The sequence below is a fragment of the Stegodyphus dumicola genome, chromosome 2 (genome assembly GCF_044657685.1).
Source record: "Stegodyphus dumicola isolate Sdum_Otavi_A_Nest chromosome 2, ASM4465768v1".
Classification (NCBI taxonomy): Eukaryota; Metazoa; Arthropoda; class Arachnida; order Araneae; family Eresidae; genus Stegodyphus; species Stegodyphus dumicola.
Window position 1 is genome coordinate 238,318,631 of NC_140769.1, and position 17,130 is coordinate 238,335,760.

At 34.8% G+C, this 17,130-nt stretch overlaps 1 protein-coding gene across 2 annotated transcripts in view; it reads right to left on the reverse strand.

Annotated features, from left to right (window-relative positions):
• Positions 1-17,130, reverse strand: part of LOC118184704 (uncharacterized) — a 72,848-nt gene that overhangs the window by 38,406 nt on the left and 17,312 nt on the right. For both annotated transcript variants that reach the window (XM_085811929.1, XM_085811930.1), the window contains exon 2: positions 526-5,535. In XM_085811929.1, coding sequence (XP_085668055.1) covers positions 526-5,526 — 5,001 coding nt within the window. In that variant the 5' untranslated portion in view covers positions 5,527-5,535. The remainder of the gene's footprint in view (positions 1-525; positions 5,536-17,130) is intronic.

Here is a 17,130-nt window from a genome sequence, read left to right on the forward strand (position 1 = left end):
ATAATAATAAAAATGTATTATATGAAATTAACCTTTCATCTAAATTAAAACCTCAATCTTAGATAGTTATTTACTATTATACTTCCTTTCTTGCCGCAATTATTTTTGGTAGCACTGGCATCAACAATAGTTTGGCGATTTTTTACGGCCCTCGAAACCGAATAGTACCTTAATTTGTAACATATATATTAGTTTGTGATATAGTTTCAGACCAAAATAATGCATATTGTTACTTATTTTGATTCACTTTTAAATGCCACGCGCCAGTGCGTAATGCGGCTTTACAGAAGTAATTTTACCTCTAGGGTCGATCACGAGCCAGTGCATAGTAATAAATGTAGTACACATAATAATCTTTTATTACCTCTTTTAAATCATATTTCTAATAATAAGTTAGTGGGCACATGGGAACAATCTATTTCTATGACTCAGTATTAACTATCAATACAACCTCACCTGACCAGCAGAAAAAGTGTTAAGAATTTTATATCACAGCATTACAAGAACAATATATTAACTGATTACCTCTTCTATGCTGTCCCGACCTCCATGCAGAAATAATTGACATCCTCTAATATCAAGTACAGCAGAACGTAAATTACAAACTTCTATAAAATGATCAAGATTTGTTCCATATTTCTTTATAACTGCTTTTAAAAGAGCATTTTTCTTAGTTTCACTTGATAGTGAAACAGTTTCAACTACCTCATTTTCTGTATCTTTGATGTATTGCTTAATATGTTCTACTGCTTTACTGCATTTATCTTCCAACCCATATAATCTAATGACCTTAGTCTTGTCATCGTGAATTATACAAACATTAGTAATTTGTTCAAGTGTTCTTAACAACATATATCCACCACGGCAAAACAGCTTCTCAATTTCATTTGTATTACTGCTATTTAATATATGTCCTTCCAAAAGATCATAAACAGTTCTTTGCAACAATTTTAAAATATCATAACTTTTAGACAATAATTTAAAAGAATATGTCTCTTCTATTTCAAAACCATACTCTAATCTGAAAAGGCTTTTATCTAAATGCAGTTGGTTTGTAAGTTTTTCTAATTCTATATTAAAACGTTTTTTTAATGCATTCCATACACGTTTATCACATTTTATAATTGAACCATACTCAGGGGCAGCTATAAGTTTTCGCTGGCCAAAATCTGTATTAGAAAATTCTACAGCAAGAAAATTCAAATCTTGATTACTCTGAATAACAATGGAAGCTTCCATAAATGTATCCATTGCTGCTGGTTCAGAGATTAAAATATCAAAATCAGCTATTTTTAACTCTTTACATTTCTTAGTAATTGCATCTTTTATAAACCTTGCATCCTGATTTGGAGTTCCAAAAGGAAATTTGTACTCTAATTGAAAGTTGTCTATTAGAACATCATGTAAGAGAATTTGAAAAGCCTGTTTAAAACTTTCTTTGGTAGTTTCGGGTGGAAGATCGGAAACAAGAAGCTGATTCTTCCTATCACCCACTTCCATATAAATATCAGTCTTTAATACATGAGAATGAATGCGCCTCATCGTCAGTTTACGAGCTTTAAAAAAGTCTGCATCATTCCTTAAAGTTATAAATGCTCTATCACAAGGCCGCCGTATGAATGTTAGATGGATAAAATCATCAAAAGCAGAACATGGCTTGTTACTGAATTCATCTAAGATACAATCACTTTTATTCACTAAAAGCTGTTTAACTTCTGATTCAATCTCAAGCTGTTTAATTAAAGCACCTCTTATCCAATTTACTTTAACATACACTTTATTATTACCTTTCTTTAACTCTAAAACATTCTTATCTTGTTCATTCAAAATAGCTTCCTTTTTATTTTTTAGTGTATCTTCCACTGTACACATCACATAATCAATGGCATCTGTCACAGCATACACGTAAATACAACCCTTTTCAACGCATGGTTCGATGAAAATAAAGTCACTACCCGTCTCTTTTTTAATATCTTCTTCAATTTTTTTTAAATTTTGACCTCTTTTCTCAAGCAGAATTTGGTTCATTAATTTTTCTCCAACTGGAATGGTCCTCTGAATTAAATTATTTTCAAACATATCTGAATAGTTGTAGTCCAATAATTCCTTTGTAAGAAGCTGGTCGATTAATTCACCTGGAACTGCTGTTACATGAATCATATAATCCCTATCTTTAGATACAATCTTATCAAAAATAATATATTGTGGTACATTAGCTTTTTGGCAAATTACTGAAGTTGTATCTAAATGTGCAATACTATTTGACATCAGAACTCTAAACCCACTTTCATAACGCCCTGTAAAAACACATAAATTATCCTGAAAACACTCAACTAACATTTCAGTTAGATCAGAATAATTTTTCTCATCTGCAAATTTTGGTTCAATGTATTTTTTTAAGCAATCTGCAATAGTTTTACATACTTCATCTATTTTTGCACTAACACTCTCTAGAGTCTTCGGCAAAATGTAACAGTCATTACACCATTCTGAACTACGGCCATTTTCAACCCATTTCTCATAAATATAGAGATACGTAAGTGTATCACTATTGCTTTGAATTAGCTGGAATTTCTGGGCATCTATTGCCTTTTTCTGTTCTTCATCTTGGGGAAGCTGAAATATTGGCATTTCAGAAGAAAAAAAAGAAAAAAGGACAACTGCCTCGAAAGCCAAACCCCACTGAATGCCCATTAAAAGTAATTTGGAATATCTAGCAGCATAAGGAAGTTTCACCATATCTTTACCCAGAGCAGTTAAGTTTTTATTTTTAATTGCATTGAATTTTCTTAAACGATCCATTGTATCTCGTCTCATATCATCAGGCAATGGCTCAACAAACTGAATATCTTCAGCTTTATCTGGATTATATTGAAATATTTTTATAAAAGTATTAAATGGATTTAAAGTCAAAATCTCTGGGTTTTCTTTATGTAACATTTCTTTACGATAATTTTCTTTACTGTATATGCGATAACAAATGCCAAAGTTGGAAATACCAGCTAAACTTTTTCGCAGTTTAGCTTTACTATGAGAATTAAATGTTAGTGAAAACACATCAATACATTTACATTGATCATAGACATATTCCTTTTTCAAACCAGAATCAATGATAAAACGGATAGATGGCATAACAAACATTTCTGCTGAACTAGTTACGAAGAAAATTTTTCTCTTTGGTGATACTTTTTCATTTGGTTTTTGGAAACAATAGTCATATAAATTTATTTCATGTTCTAAAATCAATTCAATGTCACAGTAATTAAACTTAATTAACAATTTTTTTAAGGATGAAGAAGCCAAATCTGCATCTGAAATCGTAGGTAAGAAAGCCAGCACATCACCACTATCATGCAAAGTACAAATAGCTAGTGCTGTTTCAGCCACTTCACTGATATAATCATCTACCGGAGACAATAAATTTTGCTTCCACACAGTTTGAACTGGGAAGATAAGATTTTGCACTTTAAGAACAGAAACTGTTTCTGAAGAAAAGTAACTTTCAAATTTTGTAGGATTATCATAGAGTGAAAGAAGCAGTACAAGTTTTGATTTCTTTTGTTTCGACAATAAATCTTTCAAATTGGCTAGCAATACATCAGTAAGCACAGATCGTTTTAAAGAGATGTTTAAAATGACGAACAGATTGAAATCGTCACGGTTATGTGAAATAAAATTTAAGAGGTTTTCCTCAGTAACAACAAAAATATGATCTCCCACACAGCTTTCATTAATTGGCAATAAATCAGAAGCTATCTCATCTTGAAATATACTATTTAAACTTTGAAGCAACCTCATACTCAAAAGCTCTGATGGTTCACAAGAAATTACATAATGATCAAATTTTCCTTTCACAAAAAATGGCAATGAGATATTAAAACAGTAAGAATTATCTCCTACTATAATCGTTACTTGCTTATCAGTTATAGATTTTAAAAAATCAGATTTTATAGCATATGCAGGGAAAAATTTTACAAAAAGTTTACACTCTTTCAAAACATTTTCTTCAATTAAATGAGCTTCTTTTATGACATCTACAACATTGTTACTATGCAAATGTGATAACTGCACTTTTGCATCGGAAATAATACTGTCAAACTCTTTCTGCTGCATTGTCAGATTATTTAGAAGGTTTTTTAACACTTCAGGATATTCTTTCTGAGAAAACAAAGTACAAATCTTTTCTTTTTCTCTCAGATTCTGTTGCACGCATTTGTCAGCATGCTTATCAATTTTTTGACGGTATTCTAGAATAAAATCTGATGGTTTCCACTGGTTTAATAATTTATTGATCTTTTCTAAATCTGCACTTATATTGCTACCATCATAATTTACACCTTTACTATTCTGAAACTGAAAATCTGAGTCATATGGGCCTTCAAGTGCATGCAAGTTGCCTGTTATTCTTTTCTGAGCCTCATCATTATAGCTTGTTACTTCCCGAGAAAACTGAGATTTAAAATTATGCTTTGAAAACCTATTTTCTAGATTACGTTCCTTTTGAAATGAAGTACTTTTATTTCTAGGATCTAAGCCACTAATTTGATTTACAGAATCACAATCATGTTCACATCTTCGTGACAAGATAAGAGAAAAAGGCAATTCTTTCGTGTTCTTGGAAAATTCAGTTAAATCATTTCTTACAGATTTTGATGAATTATCTTTCACACTTTCAAGATTATCCTTTACTGATTGCCCACACGAAAAGGAAAAAAGGGATTCATTAGTCCCCTTAAATAACTGATCAGAGCTATTTCTTAAAATCTCTTTTTCAAAATCTGAGGTATTCACTAATTCTATCTTATTAGAATCAAATATGCTAAAAGTATCGTCACAGTTAAATTTGTTATTTTTATTATAATTTTTAACACCTTCTTGTCTGTCATTAGGGCTTTCATACTTTTTATGTGATTCAAATAAAAAGGATTGTTGATTAGATTTTAAATTGTTTAAATCTGAGCTTTCATTATTTACATTAAAATGCACATTACCAAATTTTAATGTTTTCACAGAAGCATAAGAATCAGATATACTACTACAAGCATCAGAGTTACTGTCATTAGAACATGATTTTACACTTTTAGGAGATGTGCTTCTGGAATTTCTGACTTCAAATGGAGAATGTGATCTATTTAGCTGATAATCATCATCTGATTTAATTTCATTTAACTGAGGGAAATTAGGGAACTCAGCATTTTCTGTCTTGTTTGAAGTCTCTTGGCCTTTATTAAATATTCTAGGTTGATTAACATTTGAATTCTTGCATCTATTTGGGGGTCTTCTACGAAATTTGCCTTGCTGCCTTTTTTGTTGCTGAATTCTGTTACGATGATGAAATGCATTTCTCGAGGCATCAGTCTGTGATTGGTGAAAATCTGACTGCAAATTCTCGTAATCCTGCCTATTATCCCTGGCACTATCAAAGGAATCTTCTAGAATTTCATTTGGTCTGCCGTTTGCTGGTGAATTACGTTGATGACTTTTCAAGCCATGATACCTTGCACCTCTACCTCTGTAATTATTCATAACAGCAATCTAATTTTAGAATAAATAAATAAAATTCTTTTATTATAATAAATTAACAGCACAAAATGAGCTTCAAAGATTTAACAGATAAAAAAGAAATGCATCAATTTTAAAACAGAAAAAAAATACAACATTAGTTTGCATTTATATCTTACAGTTCCTTCTCTCCTATCTCACCATGCACTTCTTCAAATATTTCAGTCCTAGTAAAAAAACTAAATAGACTGCATTAAAAACCGTTAATCACTGCTAAAACCTTCATTTCTCAAAAATTATCAAAAAAAAAAAAAAAAAAAAAAAAAAAAAAAAAAAAAGTCTCTTCAGTAGATGATTTAGAATTTTTTGGATTTATAACATTCAAAAAATCTGTCAAATTTAATTCAGAACTAGAATTTTAGTGTTAGTCTTCCCAAAGTGTTTCAGAATATTATATTATAAAAACTTATTTTTCCGTTTTTAAATGTAATGAAGCAGTCACTGCCCTGTTTTATTATTTAATTTTATTTTGTGAATTTCAGCAATGTATTTCGGATAAAGTTGTGTATAACATTTTTGCTCCTTAAAATTAAGCTCAGTGCTAGATTTCATTGAAACACCACAGTTTTACTTGCCAATTTCCACTTGAATTTTGCATTAAACGTAACATATTACTAATAACCCAAATAAAAGACATATATTAGGCCACTTTTATGGAATTTATAACACAGTTAATGATTACTAACGATTACTAACTTTAATACGAGTATCACTTGAGTTTAGGATGTTAGGATCCATTTTTTTCTGATGTGAAGGCAGAAAAACTTCCACTGCCCTTTTATCTTCGGCCCCATGTAAACAAAGTTCATGCAAAGCAAGTGTAACCTATTACGCCTGGAGAACTAGAACACATAAATCATACCTTAGGAGAATGGCATTCAGGTTTTATGACAATGCAAACCTACCAAAAATGTAAACAACCCCAAACAATTTCCCGGTCTCAATCACAGCATCAGCTCTTATGTGCTATACCACGGGTGGCCAACCTGCAGCTCTTTGAAGGATTATTTGTGGCTCTCGATAAATGTACCCCAGTTCCCTTTTCATTTTTCTGTTACAGTCAAAAGTCGTTAATTCGGACACCCATAATCCGGACCTCAAAGCTAAAAACTTTCTGCGCATGAGCCGCGTTGACACATGCGCAAAGGCGTTTACGCGTGCGCGTAAGACCTTTACGACTGCGCATATGCATGTGCGCAAACGCAGAATACGTTTTCGCATGCACGTTTAATGTATAACGGACGGTATAAGCTAAAATTATCTAATTATCCATTTCAGTTAATGTTGATGATTGCGTTGTTCCTTAATCCTCGAATTGGATGCGCTTATTATTTTTTGCAGACTGTAAGAACAATTTTATAAAAGTAAACTTGAACTTTCGATTATGTCGAATAGAATTTCTGATGCTAGAGCTCCCACAAGATCTACAAAACGAAAGTATGTTTCGATGCCCGTCAAACAAAAAGTGGAATTGCTGCAAAAAATGGAAGACATGAAGAAGGTGACAGAGAGGTTAGTGACAACGAAAAAATTTCGATTGACAAGTTAGTCAGTATTCTCGGCACAGCAATTACAGGACTTGAACAGAGAACTTTGTAACTGAACAAGAAATTATGTCTGTTTATAGAATTAAAGAGAAAGTATTATCACATAAAACGAAGCAACTTAAATTGAAAGAAATGTTTAATAAAGTAAACAAATAAATATTAAGCTTTTTTTTTTTTTTTTTTTGTAAATTTTGATACTCTTTAGATCATAATTGTTCTTTATTTCATAAATTACGGTTTCATATTTTTAATTTTATAATTTCTGCATGCCATCTTACGAGATTTAAACTGATGATCTATAATCCGGAATCGCCGAAGTCCCGACGAGTCCGGATTAACGACTTTTGACTATATTATATTTTATAAAATTTATTTTCATTCCGTATGTGTTTCAAATTGTCTTTTAAATTACAGACAATAAATATTGTTGCTAAATGTACAGGCATGGTAAGATAGCTTCCACTCAAAGCAGTTTTAGGGTTGCCTTAAAATGGCAAGGGAAGGCAAGGTTGCCATATTTGGCGAGAGACTGCCCATTTGGCGACATACCATGGACGGATGGAGAACCTTCTGGAACGAGTTCTTACCGGTTTAGCCCAGAATGTTCCCGAACACAAGCCGAAAGCAATATAAACCCTGCTGGTTTGTAGTCAGTGTGTATGTCTCAGAGAGTGTGCCTCGTCTAGCGAGCTGTGCGGAGTCGATCGAGTTGACAGCCGGGCAACGAGTGCCGAGTGGGTCGTCGAGCACACCAAAGGAGTCTCTTAGTGCATCGTCGAGAGAGCGTGTTGAGCTTTGGGAACAACCAAACCGAGGAGTTGGGAGCTGTGCTCGTGTGTCGTCGAGTGCATCGCGAGTTGGAGAGTGGAGAGTCTCGAGAGTAAGTGGAGTTCCGAGAATGACCAAGCAGAGTCAGGAGCTGTACTCTGGTGCTTTACAGGAAGCTGTCTGCACCATTATTGCCTGACAGGTGAAGGCTGTGTCGCTGATTGTTCCAGTGTGTTTATAGTAGGTCTTCGAAGACTGTAAAAAGTGTTATTGGAGCTGTTCTGATTAATATTGGCTAAATAAAGTGTATTTCGATACTTCATCAAGTGTCGTCGTTAATTCACTCCAAATCTACGAAAGAGCAATGGAAGAACTAGTAACACAGCTCGTGACTACCTTTCCTGAATTCCAAGAAAAGATGGAGGCCGGATATGATAAGATAAAAGCTGGATATAAAGAGATGAAAGCTGAAATGAAAGACGGATATGATGAGATCATAGCTGGATATAAAGAGATGACAGCCGAGATCAAACCCGGACTGGAAGAGAAGAAAGCCCGACGAGAAGAAATAAATGTCGGCCAAGAAAAGGTGCGAGTGCAACTCCCACAGATGAAAGTGGAGCTTGCAGAAAAAACTGCAGCCATAAAAGAAGATGTGGCAATGACAGAAGTGGCGCCTGAAGAATCAGAGGATGAAGAAATGAAGGAAGTAGCTGTTGAATTATCCGAGAAAGCTAATGAAATAAAGGATGAAACATCTTACCAGATTAAAGAAAGAGAACGAAAAGATGAAGAAAAAGACATGAAAGACGCTTCTCATCCTCAGGGGTCCGAAGCTGAACTGGAAGACAGTGGTAATACTGTTTGTAAAGATGAAGAAATAAACGAAGTGGCTTGTAAAGCTTCTGAAAGGGAAGAAAAAATAATTCATGTAAATAAAATTCCTGATTCTGAAGCGGAAGTGAAAGAAAGTGAAAATGCGACTGTTAAGTTCAATGAAACTGATAGTGAAGTTACGAAGTTTTAGTTAGCAAGTACTGAATCATCAGAAAGTGCATGTGATGCAAAGATGGGAGAAGCTGATGTACAACATACACAGAGTGCTCCAGTATTGCAAGAAAATTCGCCCACTTCGCAAATCATATGTGCGTCTCTAGTGCAACTTTTACAGACAAGGACTTGATTCTAAACCATGATACTTGTAAAGGATCGGATTCTATTCGCGACCCTGGTGCAAACATCGGAACTGGTTTCCAGGAAACGGAGGAAAATAAGCATGTATCAATTGCTAAAAATAACAAGGTGAACTGTATGCCTGCTGAGAATGAACTACAGAGTGGTGAACAAACTGTTTCAGATATTCCTGTGAATGACAATTCTGAAAGGACTGAATCTTCAGACTGTGATATGCAAAACAGAAATACATTAGAGAACTGCAGTGGAAAAGTATTTGACCTGGGTATATTTTAATGAAAAGACTGACACTGAAATTTATTCAGAACTTGAATTTGTATAATTTAAAATTGTTATGTGTTTAATTTGTGTATATAACTTGTATATAGTGTAAATATTTGCTTCTTTAGTTATGTTACCTGTATGTTTTTAAAACGTTTGGATTGTATCGAATTTGGCTTCCGACCAAGGGTTGTACTGCCCAGGACGTGCAGTCCTTGGGAGGGGGCAGTGTTGCGCAATGTACAGGTGTGGTAAGATAGCTTCCCCTCAAAGCAATTTTAGGGTTGCCATAAAATGGCAAAGGAAGGCAAGGTTGCCACCTTTGGCAACAAAATTGGCGATATGCCATGGACGGATGGAGAACCTTCTGGAACGAGTTCTTACCAGTTTAGCCCAGAATGTTCTCGAACACAAGCCGAAAGTTATATAAACCCTGCTGGTTTGCAGTCAGTGTGGGAGTCTCAGAGAGTGTGCCTCGTCTAGCGACCTGTGAGGAGTCGATCGAGTTGACAGCCGGGCAAAGAGTGCCGAGTGGGTTGTCGCATGCACCGAAGGAGTCTCTTAAGTGTATCGCGGTTAGTGCATCATTGAGAGAGCGTGTTGAGCTCCGGGAATAACCGAACCGAGGAGTCGGGAGCTGTGCTCGTGCATCGTCGAGTGCATCGCGAGTTGTAGCGTAGAGAGTCTCGAGAGTACATGGAGTTCCGATAACGACCAAGCAGAGTCAGGAGCTGTACTCTGGTGTTTTGCAGGAAGCTGTCTCCACTGTTATTGTCTGACAGTGTGAAGGCTGTGTCGCTGATTGTTCCAGCGTGTTTATAGTAGATCTTCGACGACTGTAAAATGTGTTATTAGAGCCGTTCTGATTAATATTGGCTAAATAAAGTGTGTTTCGATACTTCATCAAGTGTCGTCGTTATTCACTCCAAATCTACGAACCCCGTACGAACATGAAGGAAGCAAATTACGTAACAATATGAAAGGCTACATGCAACATTGTAACAAATTTCATTTCCGTCCATAGTCTCTTGATTTGTTTTCTGAATCCATTTGAAATTAACATAATTCAAGGTGAGTTTTCCATTTCCAATATTTAATTATGACCCAAAAAGCATCTGGAGAATTATAATTAATAGAGATGCAAGAAGATCAAGCTCTACAATTAAAATATAAATCAACGCTGATTACTGAATTTTGGAAATTTGTACCAGAATCGAAGTATCCTGAATTAAAAAAGGCTGCTTGTCGAATTATTTCAATAAACTTACATTTGAATCATTTTATTCCACTATAAAATTCGTGAAATACAAACACCGATTAGTATTAATTAACCAGCATGAATTACTGAGAAGTGCTGTCACCAATTATTCACCAAATTTTAAAGAATTATCAAGAGAAGTAAAATAAATGTATTTAATTTTTAATATTTAAATTCAATATACATATATTTTTTTCAATAAATATAATTTCTACAAAAAAAAATTTAATACCTTTTTTGCATACCTGTGTATTAATATGTATTTAATTGCGGCTCACGCAAAATTTCAAATTTTGAAAAATGGCTCGGACTATCAAGGACCTTGGCCGCCCCTGTTATTTACTATCAGTTCAGATTTTTTAGGATTTTTATTCACCCTCCAACACCATTATAAATTTTTGCAATCCCTAATGGGATTACAACCCATAGTTTGAATACCACTAACTTAGGGTGTGGTCCAGTGCTTGCTAGGTGTTCAAACTGATTTTCTTTCCAAACCACTAAGTTAGGGCGTTATATGTTAGCCATAGAGCCAGAGAAAGTGAATAGGTTCTGTAATTCCATTCAAACTCTTTTACTAAGCATCAGACAGAGCTCTTTATATATATGATTAAAATTGTGAAATTTTTGCTGTTCTTGGGAAGAAGAGGTTGTAAATATTGGGTTGTCTGAAAAGTCATGACACATTTCTTTCTATGTTCTTCAAAGGTCCTTTATTTATACAAGGAACAATGAGCAGTTAATAGTATATTGTTCTTTTTGCTCGATAACTGTTTGCTTTCTTTTAACAAGCTTCATAATTCCTCATTAGCAAAAGAACCTTCTGATGGAACATGATTATACGAATACGTTATGTGTGGAAAAACACTTTTCAGTCATACTCTAATAATTTCTGTCAATGATTAAACTTATGTGTGGTCTTGGTTCCAAGCTCCTACCAACGAGCCAAAAAATCATTTCGAATGTTTGCTGTCACCAATTAGACAGTTTCGAAGAAGCTATCTTCCAGAAGCTTCCGGAGCTCATTAATTATATAGGAACCGTATTCCATCGCGATAACGCGAGACCACACACAAGTTTGACCACCTAACAAAAATTATTGGATTTTGCATGAAAAGCGTTTCCACGCACATCATATTTGCTTGATCTTGTGCCTTAAGATTTTCACTTGCTTTAAAATTTCGATACTTTTCCGTTTTGCCGGCCCAGGCAATAAAATCGCCAATAATGGTACAACTGCTGCCAAACAGCATATCCTCGCTGGTAACCTTTTACGCCTCATTTTCAAAACAAGTAGCAGCCGTTTCTTATCAGATTGATTGTTTCTTTCAATACTGGCATACAATTTTATGTTCTAAGGCCATTCGCGGTAAATAAGTCAATTAGGATGCAATCACACCGCTCACCCGAAGGCAAAAATATAGAAAAGGCAAAGTTAAGGATTAAGTTCATCAATTCTAATGAGAATGCACTAGCGAAGTAAAGCACTGCGGTTTTGCATAATTTCTGAGTAAGCTATTCGTACGAACTGAAATAATTCTTGCATTTAAACTTGTATTCCAAATTAAGATTTAACTTGAAATTAATGTAGATAATTACTGAGAGAATAAGATTTTTGTAGCGCAGTTTACGTGAGATAAGATCACTTGGTGTCATGTGATACGAACCAGCAAATCAGGATGTTGAACCATGACAGCGTAGTTAAGTTCTTAAATTAATATCTTTTTACAAATTTATTGTCTTTATTTATTAGCTTTACAAAATTTTAAACGATATTAAAATGTTTATGCCTTCAAAATAAAAAATTCTTAGAACTAACATTTGTTAACATTGTCTATGTGTATACTGTATGTAGTCGCCAATAATTTCTGCTTGGCGAGATTTGGGTCGGCAAAACAGAAAAATACCAAAATTTCTTTCGCAGTATAACATTCAATTCAGACAAAGCCCTAAAACAGCACTTTGTTCACCTTTTCCCCAAATAAAACTAGGTTCTTTTGAGTTAATGAGGATTAGCGAAGCTCATTACTGTAAAAGAAAGCAAACATTTATCGAACAAAATGGGCAATATACTATCGGCTTCTCATTGTTCCTTTTATAAATAAAAGACCTTTGAAGAACAGAAAAATGCGTCGTGACTTTTCAGACAACCCAATAGATCCTTACGAGCTTTGAGCTGCATTTCTTTTGAGAAATGGAGATTTTTGATTTTGATCAGTTTTTTTAGAATATTTTAAATGCTTTGATTTTGCATTCTTTAAACTATTTGCAAGATTTAGGATATTCTTTAAAAGAGATATCACACCTTAACCACATATACTTTGAAGGAATGTTTCTTTGGATATCACATAAAACAGATTACGGATGAAATTGTCTTCCTTTTTCACCTATCTAGAAGGGTGAAATTTTACTTATTCTTTCACTAATTCTCTTCACTCTGCATGGCTGAAAAATTTCCAAGTCAAAAATTCATCATTCGTGTAAAATATTTTGCAATGAAATACAGTAAACATTGTTAAAAAAGTACAAAATGGATGTAGCCAATCTGGTATCTTCAGTGTACACATTATTTTTACAGCTACTGCCAAGTAGATATATTAAGAATCAATAATTTCTGCTCAAGAAAAAAAATTTGGGTTTGAGGAAATAGCTGAGAAAAGACATGCAATAAAATGCTGAAGAAACACTGCTGAATTGGTTAACTATTCACTGGAGTCACATTTTGACGCTGTCTTGGCATATGTTTCAGATAAAGACTAATGAATTCTCCAAGTACTTTGAAGTACTTTCTATTTATTTCTATGTATGTGAAAGAAGGATTGTGGGATGGCTATCTATAAAATATGAGGTAATTAGGTGGAAATAAATAGGTGGTTGTCTACTTCAGTAATGCTTTTTCTTGTTTAGTGCTTTGTGAATGGGGAATATAATACACTCATGTCCATAAATTAAGGATAATGCAAAGGAAGAGTTAGAAGCAAAACAAATTTGACCTATTTGTAAAGCTTATTTATTAAACAAAAGGTAAAGAACAAAAAAAGATGCTATATATTTGATATTATTAAAAAAATTAGCGATTTTTTTTCCCTGGAGCCAATTACAAAAAAAAACCTATTAACAAAAAACAATATTACATGGTTGGTATGATTGTTAATACACTGTATGTCTCCTAGACGATGCAATACTGTCCGTACAACGCCTAGGCATGCTGAGTATCAAACTATTGATCTGATCTTGGGGGACATTACACCACTCAAAAAGCAATGCTCTCCGAAGTTCTGGTAGACATGTAAGAGGAGGTTGACGGGCTGCAACTCATCGGCCAAGCATGTCCCACACGTGCTCTACTGGATTCAAGTTCGGTGAGAATGCTGGCCAGTGCATACGGGTGATATCCTCTGATTGAAGACATTCGCTTACAATGTTTGCACGGTGAGGACGGGCGTTGTCATCCATAAACACAAATTGTGCGCCCATAGCGTCCCGAAACAAATGTACATGTTATTCCAGAATGACGTCCCGATAGATTTGGCTTGACATGGTTCCAATTTGAACATGCAGGTCAGTTCTGGAACCCAGAATAATTCCACCCCAAACGAGCACTCCTGCACCACTGTAACGGTGTCGTTCAATGATGTTTTCTTGGTGGTAACGGGTACCTGGAGCTCTCCATATGAAAGTCCGGCGAGAATCAGACTGCAAGTTAAACCTGGACTTGTCGGAAAACATCACACAAGCCCACTGTTGCGGTGTCCACAATGCATGCTCTCTACTCCAGGCTAACCGCAGGCGACAGTGAGTTGCAGTAAGTTTAATGCATCTGACAGGTCTACAAGCATATAGACCAATCTGCCCGAAGCGTCTGTACACGGTCTCGGCTTGAAATTGCCAAGAAATTGTCATACCAGTGGCTGAAGAGAGTTACCGAGACAGGTCTGAGGCTGTACTCCGCCTGTTTCTTTTGACAGTAACTGCCAAATACCGGTCCTCATTCGCTGTTGTAACTCTGGGACGACCTGTGCTGTAACGTCTACTCACATTACCATCAACTTAGAATCATTGCCAAAGCCTGGAGATGACACTCTGGGCAATTTTAAGTTCGTCTGATACTTTCAGTTGGGTACGCACACATTCCAGACGGCCGATAATTCTGCCACGTAAAAAATCATCCAAACACATCCTTTGTGTCATGATTATTCGGTTATTGCACTTAAATGCTTATAAAGCGCCTGCAAACAATTTTACTTCTTTGCCTGTATTCCTTATATATCACTCTCTTACACTCTCGTCATTGTGACGCACCATCGGTGTCATCTGGTTACTTCCTGAAATTTGCATATGATTCTTGAAGATGTGTGTAGTGATTTTATAGGTGATATATTTATTTTAGAGTTCGATTTCCGCGTGACTCCGAATTATCCTTAACTTATGGACATGAGTGTAATTTGAGTACTACAATAGTTATACTGTGAATACTTGAAGTTCTTAGCCCTAGTAAATAAAAATGTAACTTTGCTCGACAATTGGCATCCCATGACAGGATTATTGTAAGAATTTAATTTTTATTCTCTTTTAACTGTGTTACCATAAAATGGAAAACTTAAAGGCTTGGCCCAAGCAACACAGAAGATTATTTACAAATGCATACAATGAATATCACAAATGTGAATCTGATTTATCAGTAGATCAGAATATTAAAATGTTAAAATTGCTCAAATTTGAAGATAACAAATTTGAACCAATGAGAAATACTAGACAGCATTTTAGAAATCTTCTATTTAATACTTGCTGGTATGCTGGTGTCAGCGTAAATATTATCGCACTCTTACCAGCACTTCAAATACCCTGGTTAGAGGAAACAACACATGTAAAACCACAAATAGTACCGCTTATGGGTGAAATGCAAAAGAAAAAATCATTTGGCAAGCCCTGGCTTGTGAAAGATAGTGCAAGAGAAGCACTACTGATATAAAAAGAAGTACAGTGTTGGGCATCAAGGAGCAGTTAAATGAGTGGCTGGTGGTAGTTCATGTGGTAGCCACCCTCTCAAGTGCTAACCTCTGTGAATGCAGCTAGGAAAAGGAGCATGGGTTAAGGAAGGGATGATAGGAAATGTAAATGTGAAAATTTAGACAAAAATATGTTCAGTATCGTTACTAAAAAGGTGTGTAGCATAGGGTCGGAGATTAATGTCCACTTCTAGGAGTTCATATCTGAAATTATTCAGGTAATTATATCGTTAATAATGGCATTGGTATAGAAGTCTTTATTTATCCTTCCAATGTAAGTTTTGATGTTTTTGAAATTAAAGATCTTTATGAAGGTCTGCACTGCATATGAACCACAGAGCTCGTTACTTTTCTAAAAAAATTATTTTGAAAAGTTTGAAGCTTTAAATAGTCTGAGATTTTGAAGCCATGCACCAGGCCTGGGATGCACAAGTTAACACAGTACAGAGTCTTCAATCCGGATGTCCACAATCCGAAATGATCTATAATCCGGACCTCAAAGCTACAAACTTTGAAACTGAAATAGATAATTAAATAATTTTAGCCTAGCTTATACTGTCCGTTATACATTAGACATGCATGCGTAAACGTATTATGCACATGTGCATAATACCTTTACGCATGTGCATAATACGTTTACGCATGCGCGTCTAATGTATAACGGACAGTATAAGCTAGGCTAAAATGATCTAATTATTTATTTCAGTTAATGTTGCATATTGCGTTGTTCCTTAATCTTCTAAATGGATCCGGCTTATTATTTTTTGCAGACTGTTAGAGCAATTAATTTTATAAAAAGTATGCTTGAACTTTCGATTATGTCAAAAAGAGTTTCCGATTTTGGAGCTGCCAAAGGATCTACAAAGCGAAAGCATGTTTCAATGTCCATCAAACAAAAAGTAGCATTGCAGCAAAAAAATGGATAAAAGCATAAAGAAAGTGACAGATAGGTTAGTGAAAACGAAAAATTTTGATTGACAAGTTAGTCGGTATTCTCGGCACAGCAATTACAGGACTTGAACAGCGGAACTTTGTAACTGAACAAGAAATTATGTCTGTTTATAGAATTAAAGTGAAAATATTAGCACATAAAATGAAGCAACTTAAACAACTTACATTGAAAGAAATGTTTAATAAAGCAAACAAATAAATGTTAAGCTCTTTTGTGTGTGTGTGTGTGTATGAATTTTGATACCCTTTAGATCATAATTGCTCTTTATTTCATAAATTATGGTTTCATATTTTTAATTTTATAATTTCTGCATGCTATCTTACCAGATTTAAATTGATGATCTATAATCCGGAATCGCCGAAGTCCCAACGAATCCGGATTAAAGACTTTGTACTGTATTGGGCAAGAATGGAGGTGTAGATATGCCTTTTTCTAGCATTGATGATTAAATAAGGATGTTATTCAATTTTCTGGACCTGGTGCTTGCTAGGCATTCAAACTGACCCTCTTTCCAAACTGACACCAGTTGCTTTGCCAATGGCTGTAGCAACATGAGGATTCCAGGTGAGGGTGGAGTTG